Source organism: Heptranchias perlo, chromosome 43, assembly GCF_035084215.1.
Source record: "Heptranchias perlo isolate sHepPer1 chromosome 43, sHepPer1.hap1, whole genome shotgun sequence".
NCBI lineage: Eukaryota > Metazoa > Chordata > Chondrichthyes > Hexanchiformes > Hexanchidae > Heptranchias > Heptranchias perlo.
In genome coordinates, this window is record NC_090367.1 from 4,018,992 (window position 1) to 4,045,807 (window position 26,816).

The 26,816-nt window shown below is 54.4% G+C and overlaps 1 protein-coding gene across 1 annotated transcript in view; it reads right to left on the reverse strand.

Annotated features, from left to right (window-relative positions):
• Nucleotides 1-24,342, reverse strand: part of LOC137306340 (vascular endothelial growth factor A-like) — a 36,127-nt gene extending 11,785 nt beyond the window's left edge. Inside the window, exons 1-8 of the mRNA XM_067975487.1 lie at nucleotides 23,850-24,342; nucleotides 12,595-12,637; nucleotides 9,927-10,123; nucleotides 8,990-9,063; nucleotides 7,996-8,028; nucleotides 6,685-6,813; nucleotides 2,802-2,870; nucleotides 38-172 (exon numbers count right to left, since the gene is read on the reverse strand). Of these exons, the coding sequence (XP_067831588.1) occupies nucleotides 38-172; nucleotides 2,802-2,870; nucleotides 6,685-6,813; nucleotides 7,996-8,028; nucleotides 8,990-9,063; nucleotides 9,927-10,123; nucleotides 12,595-12,637; nucleotides 23,850-23,918 (749 nt within the window). The 5' untranslated portion in view covers nucleotides 23,919-24,342. The remainder of the gene's footprint in view (nucleotides 1-37; nucleotides 173-2,801; nucleotides 2,871-6,684; nucleotides 6,814-7,995; nucleotides 8,029-8,989; nucleotides 9,064-9,926; nucleotides 10,124-12,594; nucleotides 12,638-23,849) is intronic.
• Nucleotides 24,343-26,816: the final 2,474 nt, after the last annotated feature.

Below are 26,816 nucleotides of genomic sequence, written 5' to 3' on the forward strand. Positions count from 1 at the left end.
TCGCGCCCCGTTAACCCCCGTTAACCCCCGCACCCACCTGCACGTGTGCTCGTTTAATTCCTGCCCTTTGTCTCTGCACCTGCGGTGGGACAATCGACACTTGCACTCGCAGGTCTGCATGTTCTGTTCGAAGTTATGCCGCTTCTTCTGTGAACAGGGACTACAGCGAGGCCTGAGAGAGAGAGAGAGAGAGAGGGAGAGAGACAGGTGAGGCAGTGGATTCAGGACCTGGTCAGGAGGGAGCGGACTCATTCCCATATCTTCTCACTGTGAAGCTGCGGTGTGATTTAGGATCGGAAAGGGACTTCACACCCAGCCGACTGGGACTCTGAACTCAACAGATTCGGCCCTGGTGAACCTTGGGCTGGACTCAGCTGTTAGATTCTCACACAACCCCGTCCATCACACCTGGAGCTACGTCTCCCAGCTGGACCATTCGGTCCCATTGCCCCCACCTCGGTGAGATGGTTGGGTCCCCCCTCTCTCCCTCCCCCAGTGAGATGGTTGGGTCCTCCCTCTCTCCCTCCCCCAGTGAGATGGTTGGGTCCCCCCTCTCTCCCCTCCCCAGTGAGATGGTTGGGTCCCCCCTCTCTTCTCTCCCCCAGTGAGATGGTTGGGTCCCCGTCCCCCCTCCCCCAGTGAGATGGTTGGGTCCCCGTCCCCCCTCCCCCAGTGAGATGGTTGGGTCCCCGTCCCCCCTCCCCCAGTGAGATGGTTGGGTCCCCGTCCCCCTACCCCCAGTGAGATGGTTGGGTCCCCCCTCTCTTCCCCGCCCCCCCCACCCCCACAGTGAGATGGTTGGGTCCCCCATCTCTCCCCTCCTCCAGTAAGATGGTTGGGTCCCCCCCTCTCTCCCCTCCCCCAGTGAGATGGTTGGGTACCCCCTCTCTCCCCTCCCCCAGTGAGATGTTGGGTCCCCGTCCCCCCCTCCCCCTGTGAGATGGTTGGGTCCCCGTCCCCCCTCCCCCAGTGAGATGGTTGGGTCCCCCTCTCTTCCCCGCCCCCCCCCACCCAGTGAGATGGTTGGGTCCCCCCTCTCTCCCCTCCCCCAGTGAGATGGTTAGGTCCCCTCCCCCCCTCCCACTTTCAAACCTCCCCCCCACCCTGGTGAGATGGTTGGGCCCCCTCCCCCCTCTTCTCTTCTCCTCTCTCCCCCCCCCCCCTCCCAGTGAGATGGTTGGGTCTCCCCTCTCTCCCCTTCAAATTCCCCCCCCCCCCCCCCCGGTGAGATGGTTGGGCCCCCTCCCCCCCTCTTCTCTTCTCTTCTCCTCTCCTCTCTTCCCCCCCCCCCCCCCCCCACGGTAAGATGGTTGGGCTGATTACGCGGGATGAACAATGACCGGCCTGTCCCACTCTCACGGAGACAGAGGGACGAGTCGAGCCGCAGACGCTTCCCAGCCTGTCTCGGGGCCGTGGGGCCGTGTTTCAATAACCCCGGCAGAGCTGAGCAAATCGCTAACAAAGTGCCCTTCATGGGCGCGAGACGCACTGAGCGTCTCATCTCCCACCCACTCCAGGGGAAAGGCCAGCGGAAACATCTGGATGAAGTGGGAGCGTTTCAGGATTAACCCCGTGTGGGCACAATCTGATTACATTTAAAAAGGAGGCACCGAGTTGGGAGGGGGGAGTCCAGAACAAGGGGGCATAACCTTAAAATCAGAGCCTGGCCGTTCAGGGGTGATGTCAGGAAGCATCTCCTCACACAAAGGAGGGGAAATCTGGAACTCTCTCCCCCAAAAAAGGCAGTGGATGCTGGGGGTCAGCAGGAGCTTTCAAGACCGAGAGCGATAGATTTTTTTGTTGGGAAAGGATAGCAAGGGATACGGAGCAAATTCAGGTAAATGGAGATGAGGTACAGGTCAGCCATGATCCGACTGAACGGTGGAACAGGCTCGAGGGGCTGAATGGCCTCCTCTTCCTACGAGTTAAGGAGACCAGCCTTGCTCAGCTCCCTGTCGTCCTTCCATTCTACCGGGGCCTCCAAAATAATCTAGGTTTGTGGGTCAACCACTGAGATATCGTCACTCGAGGGTGAGGGCGGCTTTCATCTGCTATCCCGACCAGTGAGTGTAAACACGGACGGACACACACACACGCACACTTTCCGGCAGGAGTAACAAAATAGTGACCCAAGGAACGGAGCTCTGCCCAGGGTCGCGGAGGGCAATCGTCCGCTTGGTCTAGGAGAGATCAGTAACGTCAGCACAGGCCGGGGTTGAAGCCTGGGCCTTTCCTGATGTGTGTGGTGGGGGCGGGGGGGTGGGGGTGGGGGTGGGGGCGGGGGGCTCTCAGTCCCCCCCACACATTTATCCAACGACACCCGTCATTGGAACAGGATTCTACCAAAGGTTTCGGGAGCAGGTCATCACACAGAGAACGAATGCTGCAGGCAGGCGAAGGCATCAGAATATTGGAGAGTTTGTTAGTCACCGAGAGAGAGAGAGGAGACCCAGAGAGAGAGAGAGAGACCCAGAGAGAGAGAGAGAGACCCAGAGAGAGAGAGAGAGACCCAGAGAGAGAGAGAGAGAGACCCAGAGAGAGAGAGAGAGAGACCCAGAGAGAGAGAGAGAGACCCAGAGAGAGAGAGAGACCCAGAGAGAGAGAGAGACCCAGAGAGAGAGCGCTTAAAGAAACCAGCGAAGAGTAATGATGAGTCCTGTGCACACAGAGTGGCCCCCAACCCAGCAAACGTCCGCATGCTATCACTGATGTGAGTGACTGGGTAAGCAATGTCAATAGGTACAAGCAAGAGGGCGAGGGATTGAGGACTGGGCAGGCCCAGGGTTTATGGACACACGTACGGGTGAGCCAGCGCTCTGCTGGGCTTTTTCCGTCGTCCTGATTCCTTCTTTTGCCTTGGCTGCTCTGCTCTGCAAGAAAAATATAAAAACTCCAGTATTTGGGTGGTCAGAGGCCAAGATTGCTCAGCAGAGATTGGCTCGATACCACAGGGCACAGTGCGGGATACACCGGGATATCCCACCCCCCCAATACAGGGATCAGTGTGGGATACAGCGGGATATCCCACACTCCAATACAGGGCACAGTGCGGGATACACCGGGATATCCCACCCCCCCAATACAGGGATCAGTGCGGGATACACCGGGATATCCCACCCCCCAATACAGGGCACAGTGCGGGATACACCGGGATATCCCACCACCCTGATACAGGGATCAGTGCGGGATACACCGGGATATCCCACCCCCCCAATACAGGGATCAGTGCGGGATACACCGGGATATCCCACCCCCCCAATACAGGGATCAGTGCGGGATACACCGGGATATCCCACCACCCTGATACAGGGATCAGTGCGGGATACACCGGGATATCCCACCCCCCCAATACAGGGATCAGTGCGGGATACACCGGGATATCCCACCACCCTGATACAGGGATCAGTGCGGGATACACCGGGATATCCCACCCCCCCAATACAGGGATCAGTGTGGGATACACCGGGATATCCCACCCCCCCCAATACAGGGATCAGTGTGGGATACACCAGCATATCCCACCCCCCAATACAGGGATCAGTGTGGGATACACCAGCATATCCCAGCCCCCAATACAGGGATCAGTGTGGGATACACGGGAATATCCCACCCCCCAATACAGGGATCAGTGCGGGATACACCGGGATAGCCCACCCCCCCAATACAGGGCACAGTGCGAGATACACCGGGATATCCCACCCCCCAATACAGGGCACAGTGTGGGATATCCCACCCCCCAATACAGGGATCAGTGTGGGATACACCGGGATATCCCACCCCCCCCAATACAGGGATCAGTGTGGGATACACCGGGATATCCCACCCCCCAATACAGGGCACAGTGTGGGATATCCCACCCCCCAATACAGGGATCAGTGCGAGATACACCGGGATATCCCACCCCCCAATACAGGGCACAGTGTGGGATATCCCACCCCCCAATACAGGGATCAGTGTGGGATACACAAGGATATCCCACCCCCCCCCCAATACAGGGATCAGTGTGGGATACACCAGCATATCCCACCCCCCAATACAGGGATCAGTGTGGGATACACCGGGATAGCCCACCCCCCAATACAGGGATCAGTGCGGGATACACCGGGATAGCCCACCCCTCCAATACAGGGCACAGTGCGGGATACACCGGGATATCCCACCCCCCAATACAGGGATCAGTGCGGGATACACCGGGATATCCCACCCCTCCAATACAGGGATCAGTGCGGGATACACCGGGATAGCGCACCCCTCCAATACAGGGATCAGTGCGGGATACACCGGGATAGCCCACCCCTCCAATACAGGGATCAGTGCGGGATACACCGGGATAGCCCACCCCTCCAATACAGGGATCAGTGTGGGATATCCCACCCCTCCAATACAGGGATCAGTGTGGGATATCCCACCCCTCCAATACAGGGCACAGTGCGGGATACACCGGGATATCCCACCCCCCAATACAGGGCACAGTGCGAGATACACCAGCATATCCCACCCCCCAATACAGGGATCAGTGCGGGATACACTGGGATATCCCACCCCCCCAATACAGGGATCAGTGCGGGATACACCGGGATATCCCACCCCTCCAATACAGGGATCAGTGCGAGATTCACCGGGACATCCCACCCCCCAATACAGGGCACAGTGTGGGATATCCCACCCCCCAATACAGGGATCAGTGTGGGATACACCGGGATATCCCACCCCTCCAATACAGGGATCAGTGCGGGATACACCGGGATATCCCACCCCCCCAATACAGGGATCAGTGTGGGATATCCCACCCCCCAATACAGGGATCAGTGCGGGATACACCGGGATATCCCACCCCTCCAATACAGGGATCAGTGCGGGATACACCGGGATATCCCACCCCTCCAATACAGGGATCAGTGCGGGATACACCGGGATATCCCACCCCCCCAATACAGGGATCAGTGCGAGATACACCGGGATATCCCACCCCCCCCAATACAGGGATCAGTGCGGGATACACCGGGATATCCCACCCCCCAATACAGGGATCAGTGCGGGATACACCGGGATATCCCACCCCTCCAATACAGGGCACAGTGCGGGATACACCGGGATATCCCACCCCTCCAATACAGGGCACAGTGCGGGATACACCGGGATATCCCACCCCCCAATACAGGGATCAGTGCGGGATACACCGGGATATCCCACCCCTCCAATACAGGGCACAGTGCGGGATACACCGGGATATCCCACCCCCCAATACAGGGCACAGTGCGGGATACACCGGGATAGCCCACCCCCCAATACAGGGATCAGTGCGGGATACACCGGGATAGCCCACCCCCCCCAATACAGGGATCAGTGCGGGATACACCGGGATATCCCACCCCCCAATACAGGGATCAGTGCGGGATACACCGGGATATCCCACCCCCCAATACAGGGATCAGTGCGGGATATCCCACCCCCCCAATACAGGGATCAGTGCGGGATATCCCACCCCCTCCAATACAGGGATCAGTGCGGGATATCCCACCCCCCCCCAATACAGGGATATCCTGCGCACGTTTCGAGAATCCCATTCGCAGTCGGCCTCTCCCTTTCCTCCTCCAGTTTCCTGCCACTATTCGGTCTGTGGTACATCCCCATAATGGGACAGTCCGATTTCTTATCTCCAATCTCTGACCATATTCACTCCGGCTGGACCTCTCGTCGGTGTACGTCATTCCCCCTCTGCTTTTTGTATTCCCTCCGTCACCGATATTGTCACTCCCCCCTCATCTCTTATCTACTCTGTCCCTCCTATAAACCCGATACGATTTCTGCGCAGTTTGCAGCCAGGTCTCTGTCGGTGCCTTTAAATCCACGTCACCCTGTGATTTAAATTGTTTCCGATTGTCCAAGTTTATTTCCCACACCCCACGAGCCCCCGCTCCAGAGACTCGAGCCCCACAATCCAGGCCGACGCTCCCCGGTGCCAGTACTGAGGGAGCGCCGCACTGTCAGAGGTGCCGTCTTTCGGATGAGACGTTAAACCGAGGGCCCCGTCTGCCCCTCTCAGGTGGGTGTAAAAGATCCCACGGCCGCTACTGGAAGAAGAGCAGGGGGGAGTTCTCCCCGGGGTCCTGGGGCCAATATTTATCCCTCAACCAACATCACTAAAAAAGAGATGATCTGGTCATTTATCACATTGCTGTTTGTGGGATCTTGCTGTGCGCAAATTGGCTGCTGCGTTTCCTACATTACAACAGTGACTACACTTCAAAAAACGTACTTCATTGGCTGTAAAGCATTTTGGGACGTCCTGAAGTTGTGAAAGGTGCTATATAAACGCAAGTTCCTTTCTTTCCAGACACTTTACAGAGGAACGAATAAATAAATCAGCCAGGGTTCCTGCTCCTGATCGCTGCCCGGTGACCCCCTGGGTTAGGGAGAGGAGGGAATCAGCCAGGGTTCCTGCTCCTGATCGCTGCCCGGTGACCCCTGGGTTAGGGAGAGAGGGGGGGAATCAGCCAGGGTTCCTGCTCCTGATCACTGCCCGGTGACCCCTGGGTTAGGGAGAGGAGGGAATCAGCCAGGGTTCCTGCTCCTGATCGCTGCCCGGTGACCCCTGGGTTAGGGAGACGGGGGGGGGGGGGGGAGTTGGAGAGGGTAAGGGGGAAGGAGGGGGGGGGTGGTTAGGAGACAGAATAGGCTCACCCTGCGTCTGCCAGCCCCCCCACAGCTGGCCGAGCATGCAGCAGTATCGAGGGGAGTCGTGCAGAGAGTCCGCAGCCCCGACTGTCCCGCTGGCCCGGCTGAAGGAGACAGGCTTGTGGCAAATGATTTCTGTGGAGAGATAAGAGAAAAAGGGAGGAGACCGGGAGTCAGAGCGCGGCCTGTTCCAATTTAAACGTCGAGAGAAATGGTGGGAACACTCGCTGCGAGCGAGCAACCGGGCCTGCTGAAACACGGCGGTCAGCTGGGGCTCGGGGGGGGGGGTGCATGACCCTGACCCCGCCCGGCATGGGAATGAGCCCTCCCACCCCGAGCAGGAAAGGCCCAGGCTGCATCCCTGGCCTGTGCCGGGTTAGCCGGGGAACGCCAGTGTTCCTGCTCCTGTTCACGATCTCTCGGCCCTACAACACCCACAGACCCGGCCTCCCCACTCCCCACTCCCCTCCGTCAATCTGCAGCCCAACTAAGCTTTAGAACTTTGAGCTTGGACCTTTGCAAAGGTCACCCGAGGGGTCTGACCTTCGACCCCACAGCAACATTGACCGCTGACCCGCGGACGCCAGGGCGGAGCTGGATTCGGACGTCAGGACCGGAGTTGGGATGGAAGTCCCTGCTGTCTCAGCGCAAACGCCCTCATCAAATTAATCTGGATCAGTCTCAGTCGTTTCCAAGTGGGTACGAACCCTGAGGAGGGGCACTGTTCTGAGCTTGGGATCAAAGCACAGTGTTGTGGCTGCTGAAAGGGAGCTTTATCTAAATCTGTATCTCACCCTCACATCCCCACCCCGGTGTCAGCTGTGGCTCAGTGCGTAGCACTCGTCTCGCCTCGGAGTCAGGCGGTCGTGGGTTCGAGCCCCCACTCCAGAGACTTAAGCCCGTAACCCAGGCCGACGCTCCCCGGTGCCGTTGCCGAGGGAGTGCTGCACTGTCGGAGGTGCCGTCTTTCGGATGAGGCGTTAAACCGAGGGCCCCGTCTGCTAATGGAAGAAGAGCAGGGGGGAGTGGAGGGGTTGTCCTGGGGCCCGATATGTGTCCCTCAACCAACATCACTAAAAATACAGATGATCTGGTCATTATCTCAGTGCTGTTTGTGGGATCTTGCTGTGCGCAGATTGCCTGCTGTGTTTCAGACATTACAACAGCGACTGCACTTCGAAAAGTACTTCACTGGCCGAAAAAGCGCTTTGGGACGTCCGGAGATCGGGAAGCAGCGATATAAATGGGAGTCTCTTCTTCTCTGCCGCATCCCAACACACAGCCTAATAAATGCCAATATAAAATCCGGGCTCTTACCTTGCTGGGACGACTTTTAAATCTTTCTTTGGTCTAAAAAGGGAAAGAACGAGAGAGGTTTAAGCCGGGGCCTGAGTTTATGTTTTAAGGCTGTATCTGAAAGCCCAGCCCTGGCATAGTTTACAATCCCAGATCTCCGCGCCCCTCCAATTCCGGCCTCTTGCCCATCCCCCCGATACCCATCGCTCCGCCATTGGCGGCCGTGCCTTCAGCTGCCCGGGCCCTAAGCTCTGGAATTCCCTCCCTAAACCTCTCCGCCTCTCTCTCCTCCTTTAATATGCTCCTTAAAACCTCCCTCTTTGACCGAGCTTTTGGTCACCTGTCCCTATATCTCCTCACGTGGCTCGGTCTCAAATTCTGTTTGATAATCGCTCCTGTGAAGCGCCCTGGGACGTTAACGGTGCTGCATAAACGACAGGTTGCTGTTAAACACTCCCTTTCGGCGGGGATGCGAGGGTTAAGGCAAAAAAAAAAAATCGGCCTTTCCCAGCGAGGGGGGAACCAGATCCAGAAACATGAAGTCCACGTTCCTCTTCTGCAAAGCTGGACCTTCTATCGACACACAGGAGGCTGCTGAGTCTACACAACTGCGAGCAGATTGGCGGGCGGGGGATAAGTGAGAGAGAACTGAGCTCGCACTTCACTTAAACTGCACTGACCCACCAGCACAATGGACCTTATCTCAGGCTGCAGGAATATTAGCAATGGGCAGCTTTCCTCCTCCCAAAACCGACGCTGGCTCCCCACACCCTGAGCCTCTGCTCAGGCAGCTTCCTGCCACACCCTGGGCCCCGGTTCGTGAACTGAGGGCTATTCGACTATGGAATGCATCACCAGTTGAGCTTAGAGGCTAAAAACTCATTTCATTTCAAAAGGAAATGGGGTAAATGTTTGATCACGTGATTCCCATGTCACAGCCCGGGCTGACCTCCAGGAATGCCTCCACGCAGAGTTGGCGGCCCTTACAGGCAGGGCCCCGATATCTCGGCCTTACCTGCACTCGCAGCGTCTGTGCTGAGTAAAGGACATTTCTACCAAGTGGCTGGTTTGATGTTTCACTTTTAAAATCTGCAAAAGGAGAAAATGAAGATCATTGTGTAAATCACCGAACGACCAAAAAACAAACAAAAAAGAAAGCTCGGGAGAGGCGGGAACCAGGGACAGCTCGACACAAACACACACCGACACAAACACACACCGACACAAACACACACTGACACAAACACACACCGACACACCCCATTATATAATAATGCACCATGCGTTACTCATAAATACAAGGGCGTTATACCTAGTAACACACGGTGCGTTATTATATATGTTTAAAAAGTGAAAAGCTGCACTGTCAGGGACACAAGCTTTAAGGTCCTGTCAGCCATGGCTCGGGGTCTCTCTCTCTCTCGCCTCCAAGTCAGAAGGTCGTGGGTTCGAGCCCCCACTCCAGAGACTCGAGCCCCACAATCCAGGCCGACGCTCCCCAGTGCCGGTGCTGAGGGAGCGCCGCGCTGTCGGAGGGGCCGTCTTTCGGACGAGACGTTAAACCGAGGGCCCCGTCTGCCCCCTCTCTCGGGCGGACGTGAAAGATCCCACGGCCGCTATTGGAAGAAGAGCTCTCCCCGGTGTCCTGGGGCCGATATTTATCCCTCAACCAACATCACTAAAAAAAAAACATTTATCTCATTGCTGTTTGTGGGATCTTGCTGTGCGCAAATTGGCTGCTGCATTTCCTACATTACAACAGTGGCCACACGTCAAATAAAAAAAGTGCTTCATTGGCTGTAAAGCGCTTTGGGACGTCCTGAGGTGGTGAAAGGCGCTATATAAATGCAAGATCTTCCTTTCCTCCAGGTGACTAGGTGCAGCTCCGGCGCAGTGTGATCTGCGGGGGTTTCCGCGAAGTCGGGTAAGAGGGCGGGAGGAGGCGTTTTTACCTGCATGAGGACGGTGTCGGTGTCCGTGGGGACGCACTGCAGCTGCTCGTCGTTGCAGCAGCCCGAGCATCGGCTCAGGAGGACGCACGAGGGCACGAAGAGGTACTCCACCTCGTTGGGGTACTCGCCGTTGATGGCGACGAGAGTCTCTCGGGTTTGGCAGACCGATCGCCAGTACACGTCCATCCAGGTCACCACTGAGAAGGGAAAGGGGGCAATTCCGCTCAGTCCGTGCCGCGGCATTTGGAGCTGAAGTCACAATCCCGCCTCCCCCCCCCCATCACCCGCTCACAATCTCCTCCTCCTCCTCCTCCTGATGGCGGGGACCCTCGCGGGATCCACTGACGTGCCCCCCCCCCCCCGCCCGTCCTCAGGGGTCTCATTCAAGTGCGAGCCCAGACGTCGCGTGTCAGCAGGTTATTCCACTGCGGGGGGGCATCGCAGCCGGACCCACCCCGCGGGCCGCACAGCGGCAGGATTTGCCCCGGGGAGGGTGGGCTGATGCCAGTCGCCTTGGCCCTGACTCTGGCCCAGTTGACTCAGCGCAGGCCATGGGAGGCATTACTCAAACCGACACCCCCCCACCCCCCTCATCGCACCCTCGGCTGTTTGATGGGCCCCTGGTGCAGAGCCCCCTCCCACTACCAACAAAGGACGGGCCAGCGCCTGCCTGCCGTGCCCTCCCGACGTTGCTGGGACGGACGCGGGCAGCGATTGCGAGCTGCGGGTTTCACGGTGCCTGGGTCTGGGCAGAGTGCGGAGGTGGTAAAATCAGGGTGGGGGCAATGTGCCCGTTCACTGCTCTGCCTAGCGCGGCTGTAATCAGGACCATCCCTGTAGCAAACGCCGAGCGAGATTCTCCTCCCAGAGCAGCTCAGGGTATCAGTGGGGGGTGTGGGGAGGCTAATCAGCAGTTATACAGGACAGCAGTAAACACACAAACTGCTGGGGGTCTCTCGTGCTGCACTGGACAGTGAGATATGGATTAACAAAATCTGAAGCACACTATCCCTGCTCCGACCGTTACACTATATAAATCTCCCCGAACCCCTCGATTAGATTCCAGCCTGTAACTCACTCCCGGGTATCTGTTATTCTATATATAAACCCCCCCCGAACCCCTCGATTAGATTCCAGTCTGTAACTCACTCCCGGGTATCTGTTATTCTATATATAAACCCCCCGAACCCCTCGATTAGATTCCAGTCTGTAACTCACTCCTGGGTATCTGTTATTCTATATATAAACCCCCCCGAACCCCTCGATTAGATTCCAGCCTGTAACTCACTCCCGGGTATCTGTTATTCTATATATAAATCCCCCCGAACCCCTCGATTAGATTCCAGCCTGTAACTCACTCCCGGGTATCTGTTATTCTATATATAAACCCCCCAAACCCCTCGATTAGATTCCAGCCTGTAACTCACTCCCGGGTATCTGTTATTCTGTATATAAACCCCCCGAACCCCTCGATTAGATTCCAGCCTGTAACTCACTCCCGGATATCCGATATCGACTGAACACTAGTGTTGTGTACAATGGCCTTGCAGTGCAACAGCCTGCATTCACTGGGTAATTAAACAGGACATTAACTGGCAGGCACTGATTGTATTTTGCTGCACTGTGACATTTTCCACAGAATGCTGGCTCATAAAATTATTAATAACTAATCTCTGAGCCAAGATATTTTGGAGATTATCGCAGAGTTAGGTAATGTGATCCAGTCCTTCCCAGGAGCCCATATAATGTTTGTAAAACTCGAACCCTAGGAGCAGGCCCAGAATTCAGTGCGACTCACAGCGAGAGTACACAGAGCAGGCCTTTTACTGAAACGCCCACAGTGGGCGGTACAGAGTGCCACCATCTCCAGGAGTGTATCTAACCCGTGCTGTACCTGCCCTGGGAGTGTTTGACGGGACAGTGTAGAGGGAGCTTTACTCTGTATCTAACCCGTGCTGTACCTGCCCTGGGAGTGTTTGACGGGACAGTGTAGAGGGAGCTTTACTCTGTATCTAACCCGTGCTGTACCTGCCCTGGGAGTGTTTGATGGGACAGTGCAGAGGGAGCTTTACTCTGTATCTAACCCGTGCTGTACCTGCCCTGGGAGTGTTTGACGGGACAGTGTAGAGGGAGCTTTACTCTGTATCTAACCCGTGCTGTACCTGCCCTGGGAGTGTTTGATGGGACAGTGTAGAGGGAGCTTTACTCTGTATCTAACCCGTGCTGTACCTGCCCTGGGAGTGTTTGATGGGACAGTGTAGAGGGAGCTTTACTCTGTATCTAACCCGTGCTGTACCTGCCCTGGGAGTGTTTGATGGGACAGTGCAGAGGGAGCTTTACTCTGTATCTAACCCATGCTGTACCTGCCCTGGGAGTGTTTGATGGGACAGTGTAGAGGGAGCTTTACTCTGTATCTAACCCTGTACCTGCCCTGGGAGCGTTTGACGGGACAGTGTAGAGGGAGCTTTACTCTGTATCTAACCCGTGCTGTACCTGCCCTGGGAGTGTTTGATGGGACAGTGTAGAGGGAGCTTTACTCTGTATCTAACCCTGTACCTGCCCTGGGAGTGTTTGACGGGACAGTGTAGAGGGAGCTTTACTCTGTATCTAACCCGTGCTGCAGGCAGTAACTCGAGGACTATTTACACACCTGGAGTCAGCCTCTTACCTTGATTGGACTGTTGCTGGGCTTCACGGAGAAAATGAGACGGCTGGAAGAGAAGGAACAGATTAAAAGTCGGTTTATAGAATTAACGGAGATTTCTCGCGTCGGAAAAAGATCGTCGTATCAAAATCTGCAAAGTTACGACATATTTTAATCAGCAACGACAAACAGAAACAAAACTCTGACAGCGTCAGACCCTGAATCACACCTGGGCCTGAAGGCTGACCTCACCGTGCCTGATTCTCAATCTACGCTGTTTTCACGCCTGCGCTGCTCCCCGGTGGCTCCGCGAAACGCAAACTCACCGCTGAGAGGGCTGTCTCCCCCTTAAAGCGGCAGGCCTGACTCAGGAATATCACCAACTCCCTCTCCAGCTCTCCCACAGTGGGCCGGAGCCTCAGCCGGAGCCCATCGTCTGGAGAACCACCTTCAGTCCCGGGCACCGCCCCTCGGGAAGGATATATCGGCCTTGGAGGGGGTGCAGCGCAGATTCACCAGAATGATACCGGGGCTAAAAGGGTTAAATTATGAGGCCAGGTTAGGCTGGCATTCCCTCGAGTGTAGAAGATTAAGGGGTGATCTAATTGAGGTGTTTAAGATGATTAAAGGATTTGATAGGGTAGAGAGAGAGAAACTATTTCCTCTGGTGGGGGGAGTCCAGAACAAGGGGGCAGAACCTTAAAATTAGAGCCAGGCCGTTCAGGGGTGATGTCAGGAAGCACTTCTTCACACAAAGGGGAGTGGAAATCTGGAACTCTCCCCCCCCCAAAAAAAGCTGTTGAGGCTGGGGGTCAATTGGAGCTTTCAAGACTGAGAGGGATAGATTTTTGTTGGGGAAGGGTGTTGGGATATGGAGAAAAGGCGGGAGTTAGGATACAGATCAGCCATGATCTGATGGAATGGGACAGAACAGGCCCGAGGGGCTGAATGGCCTCTTGTTCCTACGAACTATACGGCAACTTTGGATGGAACCCAACTGAGCTCAGAAAGGGGCCCGGGCGATTATCTTTCAGATGCTGACTGGCTTGCGTCCTTCTGTTAATACACTGGATTCCCAGCGCTCCCTCCTTTCTGTCTGGAGGTACAGTGTCTGCCTCACTTGCTCTTATCGTACCAGAGTCGGGGTCGTCAGTCGTCAGCCTGTCCTGGGCCAACATTCGATACAAGACAGTGTGAGAGGAAGAATTATTTACAATATCCACGGTGACTGACAGCGGAGAAAGCAAAACAGAGCAGCAGGAATTTATCTCGATAATTCCACTTCCTGGTGTTAAATCTGCCAGGAGTGGTGTGTCAGAGAGTCAGGGAGATGCTGCACTCCCCACTCCCACAGTCTGTGGATCTCTCTTTGTTCGTCGCTGGCCCGTCTGCCCCTCTCAGGTGGATGTGAAACATCCCACGGCCGCTATTTCGAAGACGAGCTCTCCCCGGTGTCCCCGGGGCCCAATATTTATCCCTCAACCAACATCACTTTTAAAAAAAAAACACAGATCGCCTGGTCATTTCTCGCATTGCTGTTTGTGGGATCTTGCTGTGCGCAAATCGTCCGCCGCGTCTTCCTACGTTACAATACTTCAAAAGTACTTCATTGGTTGTAAATTGCTTTGGGATGTCCTGAGGTGGTGAAAGTTACTGTGTAAATACAAGCTTTTCATTCACTTCACCGACAGGTGGCTGCTGCAGTAATGCCGCGCACCAACAGATGGTGACGTTGCACCATGAATTTCAGGGTCCCACTTCTGCCCCCTTTAAAAAAGAGGCACCTAAACTCCTGCCCGCACCCCCGAACCCCTTAGTGGTGAGGCTGGCGCGCTGGCTCGAAAGGAGGATGGGGAAAAACAGGCGGTATAGACGCAGACGGGCATATAACGAGGACTCACCGAGCAACAAATGTGTCAGAGCTGGGAGAGAGAGGGCGTGAGCGGGCACCAGGCAGAGGGAGCGAGCGGGCACGGGGCAGAGGGAGCGAGCGGGCACGGGGCAGAGGGAGCGAGCGGGCACGGGGCAGAGGGAGCGAGCGGGCACGGGGGGGCAGAGGGAGCGAGCGGGCACGGGGGGCAGAGGGAGCGAGCGGGCACGGGGGGGCAGAGGGAGCGAGCGGGCACGGGGGGGCAGAGGGAGCGAGCGGGCACGGGGGGGCAGAGGGAGCGAGCAGGCACGGGGGGGGCAGAGGGAGCGAGCGGGCACGGGGGGGGGAAGAGGGCGCAAGCAGGCACGGGGGGGGAAGAGGGCGCAAGCAGGCACGGGGGGGAAGAGGGCGCAAGCAGACACGGGGGGGAAGAGGGCGCAAGCGGGCACGGGGGGAAGAGGGCGCAAGCAGGCACGGGGGGGGGCAGAGCAATACATCTGCAGACTTCTCACCAGCTTGGCATAGGTTCCAGCCGGAGGCAGGGGGCCAGCTGACAAAGACAATTCCCCTCCACCACCCCCTTCCCCCCTCTCGAGGCCTTCAGCTCAAGAGTTGGTGCAACCCAAAGTCACTGGTGGGTCATTTTGTACGTTCAGCTGACTTCCAGGGTTTACTGGAGCGATTAATGAATTGCTGCTCGAGGTCAGTCTGTGTTGTCAGGGCACAGGCTCGATAATTAAAGGCCACTCACACCATATAACTCAGTGAACAAGCTCCAGCCACAGGCTTTATTTTGACTGCTGCTCGATTACATCAGAGAGAACGGCCCACTCCTTGTGGAGCGCAAGGTGGTTAAAGGGACATCTTTTCACTCAGTACTCCCAGGGCAGGTACAGCACGGATTAGATACAGAGTAAAGCTCCCTCTACACTGTCCCGTCAAACACTCCCAGGGCAGGTACAGCATGGGTTAGATACAGAGTAAAGCTCCCTCTACACTGTCCCATCAAACACTCCCAGGGCAGGTACAGCATGGGTTAGATACAGAGTAAAGCTCCCTCTACACTGTCCCGTCAAACACTCCCAGGGCAGGTACAGGGTTAGATACAGAGTAAAGCTCCTTCTACACTGTCCCGTCAAACACTCCCAGGGCAGGTACAGGGTTAGATACAGAGTAAAGCTCCCTCTACACCGTCCCATCAAACACTCCCAGGGCAGGTACAGCACGGGTTAGATACAGAGTAAAGCTCCCTCTACAATGATTTGATACTTGCCCTAACCTAACTGCACCCTCCTACCCCTGGTGTTACCTCGTCCGTTCCCTACACCAGGCGTCCTGGGCCATCCAAGGGATACTGGCGATTTGGTGGCAGAGTCGAGCTGTGGGCCCAGGCCGACAGCGAGATGGGCCGAGACCACCCAATCTCATTTCAGACGGGACCCTGACAACCGGGAGGGAGAAGAGATCCAAAAGCAGGGAATGGTTTGAGAGAGATGATCAATCTCTCCTGGTTGGTGAATATTTGTGATTGAGACCCCGTACAAGCGCTGTTCAACATTTCTGAGTGCAAGCTGTCCCCTTAGCGACAACAACCTGCATTTATACAGCACCTTTAAACGTAGTAAAACGTCCTAAGGCACAGGAGTGTAAATCAGACACAATTTGACACCGAGCCACATAAGGCGATATTAGGACAGGTGACCAAAAGCTTGGCCAAAGAGGGAGGTTTTAACGAGCGTCTTAAAGGAGAGAGAGAGAGAGTGTCGGAGAGGTTTAGGGAGGGAATTCCAGAGCTTAGGGCCCAGGCAGCTGAAGGCACGGCCGCCAATGGTGGAGCGATGGGTATCGGGGAGACGCAAGAGGCCAGGATTGGAGGAGTGCAGAGATCTCGGAGGGTTGTAGGGGCTGGAGGAGGTTACAGAGATAGGGAGAGGGGGCGAGGCCATGGAGGGGTTTGAACACGAGGATGAGAATTTTAAAATCAAGGCGTTCCCGGACCGGGGGCCGATGTAGGTCAGCGAGCACAGTGGGTGAACGGTGAACGGGACGCGGTGCGAGTATTATCTGTCCTACTGTGCATGTGAAGGTTTTCTAACGAACCTGCAAACCCGCCTGGCACGTCAGTGGGTGAACGCGCCACCTGCCCGGTCAGAGCGGGGGCAATAGTCCCTGGGCTACACTGAGTTAGTTTCCCTCTGCTTGGCTGGTGGAACTGCACACCTGGGTTAGCGAGACCAAAACAATAAGATCAGCCAAGGTTCCTGTTCCAAAATCACCAACCTGCAGCTCCTGAGGGAGGGTGGACAATGTGGGGCATGGCTGCGATTCACTCCACGGTTGAGCAGCTTTAGGCTCACGTGTGGAGCACGGCTACTGAGGTGATGTAGGGGTTGCAGCCACTGTCTGTGGGACCCGTACCCCGGGGAGAGTCGGTGTCCGTGGGACCCGTACCCCAGTGAGAGTCGGTGTCTGTGGGACCCGTACCCCGGGGAGAGTCGGTGTCCGTGGGACCCGTACCCCAGTGAGAGTCAGTGTCTGTGGGACCCGTACCCCAGTGAGAGTCGGTGTCCGTGAGACCCGTACCCCGGGGAGAGTCAGTGTCCGTGGGACCCGTACCCCAGTGAGAGTCGGTGTCCGTGGGACCCGTACCCCAGTGAGAGTCAGTGTCTGTGGGACCCGTACCCCAGGGAGAGTCAGTGTCTGTGGGACCCGTCCCCCAGTGAGAGTTGGTGTCCGTGGGACCCGTACCCCAGGGAGAGTCGGTGTCCGTGGGACCCGTACCCCGGGGAGAGTCAGTGTCTGTGGGACCCGTACCCCAGTGAGAGTCGGTGTCTGTGGGACCCGTACCCCAGGGAGAGTCAGTGTCTGTGGGACCCGTACCCCAGTGAGAGTCGGTGTCCGTGGGACCCGTACCCCAGTGAGAGTCGGTGTCCGTGGGACCCGTACCCCAGGGAGAGTCAGTGTCTGTGGGACCCGTACCCCAGGGAGAGTCGGTGTCTGTGGGACCCGTACCCCAGTGAGAGTCGGTGTCCGTGGGACCCGTACCCCAGTGAGAGTCGGTGTCCGTGGGACCCGTACCCCAGTGAGAGTCGGTGTCTGTGGGACCCGTACCCCAGTGAGAGTCAGTGTCCGTGGGACCCGTACCCCAGTGAGAGTCAGTGTCTGTGGGACCCGTACCCCAGTGAGAGTCGGTGTCCGTGGGACCCGTACCCCAGTGAGAGTCAGTGCATTCAGAAGAGGAGGGAGGAAATTGAAAAGTGTTTGTCTCGGAGATGTACTTGTAGAGGCCAGTTCTGCTGGTTGCCGCCAAGTTACCTAAGTATTTCGGACTGCGCGGAAAGATTAATTCCACAGGTTCATAAAAAAACTTTTGCGGGAGAAATCAAAATAAAAAGTGTCCTGACATCATTCAGTCACTTGCTCCCCTCGGAGTCTCTCGGTCCGACGCAGGACCCTCAGTGAGGGCGGCGAGGGTCCTGCAACTGCTCTCGGTCGGTCAGTGGGACCCGAGCGGAGATAGTGGAATCGGAGCAGAGCAGCATTGGCATCGGGTGGGGGGGTCTCTGTGGGCCGCGGGGAGAGGGGGAAAGGAGGGGAGATCACTTCCAGCGCTCGCAGGGAGAAACTCTTTCAGTAGCAGTGATAAAGGGATCTGCGTTCACTCTGTTGGCTTAACAATCACTCTGTCCCGAGGCACCGTTCCTGCGAGCCCATGCTGTGTGTCAGCAGGAACACAGCTCCCCTTTTAAACCAACAAACGCAGACTCGTTGGATCAGGTCGCTGGGACGTGACACAGGTTCAGGCACGGAACGTGGAGCAGCTTTTACGCTGGGATGATGAAGGGGGGGGAAGGGGTGAAACTCGATTCAAGGACATGCACACCGCAGAGATACCAGTGGTTTATATCACGGGTTCCCGGGAGTGAGTTACAGACTGGAATCTAATCGAGGGGTTCGGGGGGGTTTATATATAGAATAACAGATACCCGGGAGTGAGTTACAGGCTGGAATCTAATCGAGGGGTTCGGGGGGTTTATATATAGAATAACAGATACCCGGGAGTGAGTTACAGGCTGGAATCTAATCGAGGGGTTCAGGGGGGTTTATATATAGAATAACAGATACCCGGGAGTGAGTTACAGGCTGGAATCTAATCGAGGGGTTCGGGGGGGTTTATATATAGAATAACAGATACCCGGGAGTGAGTTACAGGCTGGAATCTAATCGAGGGGTTCGGGGGGTTTATATATAGAATAACAGATACCCGGGAGTGAGTTACAGACTGGAATCTAATCGAGGGGTTCGGGGGGTTTATATATAGAATAACAGATACCCGGGAGTGAGTTACAGGCTGGAATCTAATCGAGGGGTTCGGGGGGTTTATATATAGAATAACAGATACCCGGGAGTGAGTTACAGACTGGAATCTAATCGAGGGGTTCGGGGGGGTTTATATATAGAATAACAGATACCCGGGAGTGAGTTACAGGCTGGAATCTAATCGAGGGGTTCGGGGGGTTTATATATAGAATAACAGATACCCGGGAGTGAGTTACAGGCTGGAATCTAATCGAGGGGTTTGGGGGGTTTATATATAGAATAACAGATACCCAGGAGTGAGTTACAGGCTGGAATCTAATCGAGGGGTTCGGGGGGGTTTATATATAGAATAACAGATACCCGGGAGTGAGTTACAGGCTGGAATCTAATCGAGGGGTTCGGGGGGTTTATATATAGAATAACAGATACCTGGGAGTGAGTTACAGGCTGGAATCTAATCGAGGGGTTCGGGGGGGGGGGGGGTTATATATAGAATAACAGATACCTGGGAGTGAGTTACAGGCTGGAATCTAATCGAGGGGTTCGGGGGGGGGGGTTATATATAGAATAACAGATACCTGGGAGTAAGTATAGGCTATTTTAGCAGAGGGGTAAGACGCATTGAGAACGAGCAGGCTGTAATTAAACAGCAGAGAGGGGGACCTGTGGATCCTGCAACATTCTCCGCCGCTACACGATACAGCAGTTAATATTTGTACATTGCGGAGCCTGGTTTGGACCGGACGTCCTTTTGCTTCTCTTTGGTCTTACAATCCTTCAGAGAGTGATGTTGGTGAATGGTGCAGGTGATAAAAAGGGAGATACAGTCGGAGGGTGAGGCTGTACGTGAAGGTTATGCGGCATCGCGTGCTCATGTACTGTAGTAACCCGCAGGTATCAGGAAGTAATGGAGTGAGGGGAGCAGAAATGAACATTTTAAATCGCGATATAAAGCAGCACAGGCCCTGCGATGCAATGAGTCAACAAGGGAGTGCGGGGGGGGGGGGAACCAGCGTGTATTTAGGTGTCAGCTGTGGCTCAGTGGGCAGCACTCTCGCCTCTGAAGATCGTGGGTTCGAGCCCCGCTCCAGTGACTTGAGCCCATAATCCAGGCTGACCCTCCCAGTGCAATACTGAGGGAGTGCCGCACTGTCGGAGGCGCCGTCTCTCGTACGAGACGTTGAACGGACGTCTGCCCACTCGGGTAGATATAAAAGATCCCACGGCCACTATTGGAAGAGCATGGGGGGGGGGGAGTTCTCCCCAGTGTCCCGGGGCCAATATTTAAGCCTCCACATCACTAAAAACAGATGATCTGGTCATTATCACATTGCTGTTTGTGGGCTCTTGCTGTGCGCAAATCAGCTACATTACAGCAGTGACCACACTTCAAAAAATACTTCACTGGCTGTGAAGTGCTTTGGGACATCCTGAGGTCGTGAAAGGCGCTATATAAACACAACTCTGTCGTTCCCTGAGCACAGGGCTCCCTGTAATAATCCAGCACAGCAGTGTTAACCCTCTGCGTTGCCATTAGATTCACTTTAAGTCCGGTCTTTAAAAAGTTTTGATGTCAGCGCGGGAATACACGGCCGTGTTTCATGCCCCGCCCCTCACAGCTGATATATTATTTGAATTTAAATCTCTCAGGGTTCACCCCTGTCCTGATCTACAGTAAAATACCAACAGCAAAGCTCTCTCCTGCCCCATGCCCTTAGTTTGATATTAACAGATCAGCAAACAGCCGGGGATTCCTGATTACACACTCTCTTTCTCTCTCTCTCTCTCTCTTTCTCCTTCCACCCCTCCACTGGAATTGGTCTCCTTTAAGAGTTGGCCATACACTACCAAGCGACTGACTATAGTCTCAGTGTTTGTTTAGTTTGTTAATTCTGTTCTAAATGGTGGGCAATAATATCTGCTTTGTCAGCCCGAGCAGTGCAGACACTGCTCCCCCCAACACTGTCCACAGACTGTTTCAGGTACATTTAAATATCAACATTCCCCACTGCACCTGCTTCCCCAGGTCAGACAGTAAAATCAAACCAACTTCCAGAAACACCATGAAACTGTCAGCACCAGAGATAAACAACGGATGGGTCCCAGAGCAGAGAAAGACAGACAGACACCACACACACACACTGTGTCACACACACACACACACACTGTGTCACACACACACACACACTGTGTCACACACACACACACTGTGTCACACACACATACATAGTGTCACACACACACACAGTGTCACACACACACACATAGTATCACACACACACACAGACATATACACTGTGTTACACACACACAGACATATACACTGTGTTACACACACACACATATAATGTCACACACACACACACTGTCACACACACACACACTGTCACACACACACATACATAGTGTCACACACACACACAGTGTCACACACACACACATAGTATCACACACACACACAGACATATACACTGTTACACACACACACATATAATGTCACACACACACACACTGTCACACACACACACACTGTCACACACACATATAGTGTCACACACACACATATAGTGTCACACACACACACACACAGTGTCACACACATACACAGTGTCACACACACACACAGTGTCACACACACACACACAGTGTCACACACACACACACAGTGTCACACACACATACAGTGTCACACACACACACACACACACACAGTGTCTCACACACACACACACACACACAGTGTCTCACACACGCATACACACACGCATACACACACATATACACTGTCACACACACATATACACTGTCACACACACACACATACACTGTCACACACACACATATACACTGTCACACACACACACATATACACTGTCACACACACACACATATACAGTGTCACACACACACACAGTGTCACACACACACACAGTGTCACACACACACACACAGTGTCACACACACACACACAGTGTCACACACACACACAGTGTCACACACACACACACACACTGTCTCACACACACATATAGTGTCACACACACACACAGTGTCACACACACACACACAGTGTCACACACACACATACACAGTGTCTCACACACACACACACACACAGTGTCTCACACACGCATACACACACGCATACACACACATATACACTGTCACACACACATATACACTGTCACACACACACACATACACTGTCACACACACACATATACACTGTCACACACACACACATATACACTGTCACACACACACACATATACAGTGTCACACACACACACAGTGTCACACACACACACAGTGTCACACACACACACACAGTGTCACACACACACACACAGTGTCACACACACACACAGTGTCACACACACACACACACACTGTCTCACACACACATATAGTGTCACACACACACACAGTGTCACACACACACACACAGTGTCACACACACACATACACAGTGTCACACACACACACAGTGTCACACACACACACACACACTGTCTCACACACACATATAGTGTCACACACACACGCATACACACACACTGTCACACACACACACTGTCACACACACACACATATACACTGTCACACACACACTGTCACACACACACTTATACACTGTCACACACACACTGTCACACACACACTTATACACTGTCACACACACACTCTGTCACACATATACACATATACACTGTCACACACACACATATACACTGTCACACATATACACATATACACTGTCTCACACACACACATATACACTGTCACACACACACACATATACACTGTCACACACACACACATACACACATATACAGTCACACACACACACATATACACTGTCACACACACACATATACACTGTCACACACACACATATACACTGTCACACACACACATATACACTGTCACACACACACTGTCACACACACACTGTCACACACACACTGTCACACACACACACACACACTGTCACACACACACTGTCACACACACACTGTCACACACACACACACATACACTCATACACTGTCACACACACACTGTCACACACACATGCATACACTGTCACACACACACGCACACTGTCACACACACACTGTCACACACACACACACTGTCACACACACACTGTCACACACACACACATACACTGTCACACACACACTGTCACACACACACTGTCACACACACACACACACACACTGTCACACACACACTGTCACACACACACTGTCACACACACACACTGTCACACACACACACACTGTCACACACACACTGTGTCACACACACAGTCACACACACACACTGTGTCACACACACAGTCACACACTGTCACACACACACAGTCACACACACACACTGTGTCACACACACAGTCACACACACACAGTCACACACACAGTCACACACACACATACAATGTCACACACACATATACACTGTCACACACACACATATACACTGTCACACACACACATATACACTGTCACACACACACATATAGTGTCACACACACATAGTGTTACACACACACATATACAGTGTCACACACACACATATACACTGTCACACACACATATAGTGTCACACACACATATAGTGTTACACACACACACATATACAGTGTCACACACACACAGTCACACACACTCAGTGTCACACACACTGTCTCACACACACACACACATACAGTGTCACACATTAACCATCTGATGTCTGTCTTTGCCCCGAGCAGATACCTGGGTTTTAACCCTGGCTCAGCACTGGAATGCCCAGAGTCTGGCCCGCAGACGCGCACCCTATCGTGGGCCAGCCCAGGGTCACCGACTCGGGTTCCCAATTCATGCCAGACTGGGAGGGGAGGAGATCTGGGTTACACGATCCGGGGAAAAAATGGTGATTGCGGATTTACATGAACCTGGATGCCGTTGATTTTCTGCAGGCAGACTAGTTTTTTTTTTGGGGGGGGGGGTAGGGGGCAGAGGGAGCAGGAACCCCGCATACCCACCCCCTCAGGTCCCTGTCCCCTTCAGAGATCACTCACATTTGACAAGTAAGTCGGTACCTTAGCGAAGGACGAGCGGAGGAGGAGGAATAGAAAGTGCAGAATGGTCAGGGCTGAGACTATATCCATCTTCAGGAGAGAGCTGCAGAGCCCAGGAGGCACAGGACGGGGGATCGGGGTCTGGGGGTGATGCAAACCCCCTCTTTTAGCACAGAATCCGGGTCCCACGCTCCATCTCCCCTCCCTGTAATCACTGCAGAGAGCCCAGCGTCGGACGGTACCAGCCTGACCTGGATGGGTCCTCCTCTCCCTCCACTATTGCCCAAACATCGTCGATTCAAATTCCAGCACAAATCCAGAGTGCATTCCCAGCACAATGTCCCAGCTCCAGGTCCAGGTCCAGATCCAGATCCAGGTCCAGGTCCAGGTCCAGCACCAGGTCCAGCTCCTGTCCCGGGACTACCCCGTGCCTATCCCGGGTACAGATGCCCTGTCCTGACTCTGCAGCAGCGAACCTCACACTCAACTCCAGCAGCTCCCAGGCTCTTTTTTTTTTCCGCTGCCTCCGACTCATGTGACTCCGTCCTGAACCGCTAACCCTTTCCTCCCCGCACCGCTCGCACCCGCTCCGGGGTCCAGGCAAACCGAGACTGCGCTGGTCACAGCCTCACCCAGCCCGTCCCAAACTGGACTGGACTCCCTCCCTCCCTCTGATCCACTCCCTCACTCACATCCACTCCCTCACTCACTCAGACCCCCTCCCTCACTCACATCCACTCCCTCACTCACTCTGATCCACTCCCTCACTCACTCACATCCACTCCCTCCCTCACTCACATCCACTCCCTCACTCACATCCACTCCCTCACTCACTCAGATCCCCTCCCTCACTCACATCCACTCCCTCACTCACTCTGATCCACTCCCTCACTCACTCACATCCACTCCCTCCCTCACTCAGATCCCCTCACTCACTCACATCCCCTCCCTCACTCACATCCACTCCCTCACTCACATCCACTCCCTCCCTCACTCACATCCACTCCCTCACTCACTCTGATCCACTCCCTCACTCACTCACATCCCCTCCCTCACTCACTCTGATCCACTCCCTCACTCACTCACATCCACTCCCCCCTCAATCACTCTGATCCACTCCCTCACTCACACAAACTGACACACTCATTGGGGATGGGCACCCAGTGTATCCCCAATACCCAGACTGTGATTCTCTGTGACTCTGTCCCCAATACACAGACTGTGATTCTCTGTGACTCTGTCCCCAATACACAGACTGTGACTCTCTGTGACTCTGTCCCCAATACCCAGACTGTGATTCTCTGTGACACTGTCCCCAATACCCAGACTGTGACTCTCTGTGACTCTGTCCCCAATACCCAGACTGTGATTCTCTGTGACTCTCTCTGTCCCCAATACCCAGACTGTGATTCTCTGTGACTCTGTCCCCAATACCCAGACTGTGATTCTCTGTGACCCTCTCTGTCCCCAATACCCAGACTGTGATTCTCTGTGACTCTGTCCCCAATACCCAGACTGTGATTCTCTGTGACCCTCTCTGTCCCCAATACCCAGACTGTGATTCTCTGTGACTCTCCGTCCCCAATACCCAGACTGTGATTCTCTGTGAATCTGTCCCCAATACCCAGACTGTGACTCTCTGTGACTCTGTCCCCAATACCCAGACTGTGACTCTCTGCGACTCTGTCCCCAATACCCAGACTCTGATTCTCTGTGACTCTGTCCCCAATACCCAGACTGTGACTCTCTGTGACTCTGTCCCCAATACCCAGACTCTGATTCTCTGTGACTCTGTCCCCAATACCCAGACTGTGATTCTCTGTGACTCTGTCCCCAATACCCAGACTGTGATTCTCTGTGACTCTGTCCCCAATACCCAGACTGTGATTCTCTGTGACTCTGTCTCCAATACCCAGACTGTGATTCTCTGTGACTCTGTCCCCAATACCCAGGCTGTGATTCTCTATGACCCTCTCTGTCCCCAATACACAGACTGTGATTCTCTGTGACTCTGTCCCCAATACCCAGGCTGTGATTCTCTGTGACCCTCTCTGTCCCCAATACACAGACTGTGATTCTCTGTGACTCTGTCCCCAATACCCAGGCTGTGATTCTCTGTGACTCTGTCCCCAATACACAGACTGTGATTCTCTGTGACTCTGTCCCCAATACACAGACTGCGATTCTCTGTGACTCTGTCCCCAATACACAGACTGTGATTCTCTGTGACTCTCTCTGTCCCCAATACCCAGACTGTGACTCTCTGTGTCCCCAATACCCAGACTGTGATTCTCTGTGACTCTGTCCCCAATACCCAGTCTGTGATTCTCTGTGACTCTCTCCGTCCCCAATACCCAGACTGTGATTCTCTGTGACTCTCCGTCCCCAATACCCAGACTGTGATTCTCTGTGACTCTGTCCCCAATACACAGACTGTGATTCTCTGTGACTCTGTCCCCAATACCCAGGCTGTGACTCTCTGTGACTCTGTCCCCAATACCCAGACTGTGATTCTCTGTGACTCTGTCCCCAATACCCAGACTCTGATTCTCTGCGACCCTCTCTGTCCCCAATACCCAGACTGTGATTCTCTGTGACCCTCTCTGTCCCCAATACCCAGACTGTGACTCTCTGTAACTCTGTCCCCAATACCCAGACTGTGACTCTCTGTGTCTCTGTCCCCAATACCCAGACTGTGATTATCTGTGTCTCTGTCCCCAATACCCAGGCTGTGACTCTCTGTGTCTCTGTCCCCAATACCCAGACTGTGATTCTCTGTAACTCTGTCCTCAATACCCAGACTGTGACTCTCTGTGACTCTCTCTGTCCCCAATACCCAGACTGTGATTCTCTGTGACTCTGTCCCCAATACCCAGACTGTGACTCTCTGTAACTCTGTCCCCAATACCCAGACTGTGACTCTCTGTGACTCTGTCCCCAATACCCAGACTGTGACTCTCTGTGTCTCTGTCCCCAATACCCAGACTG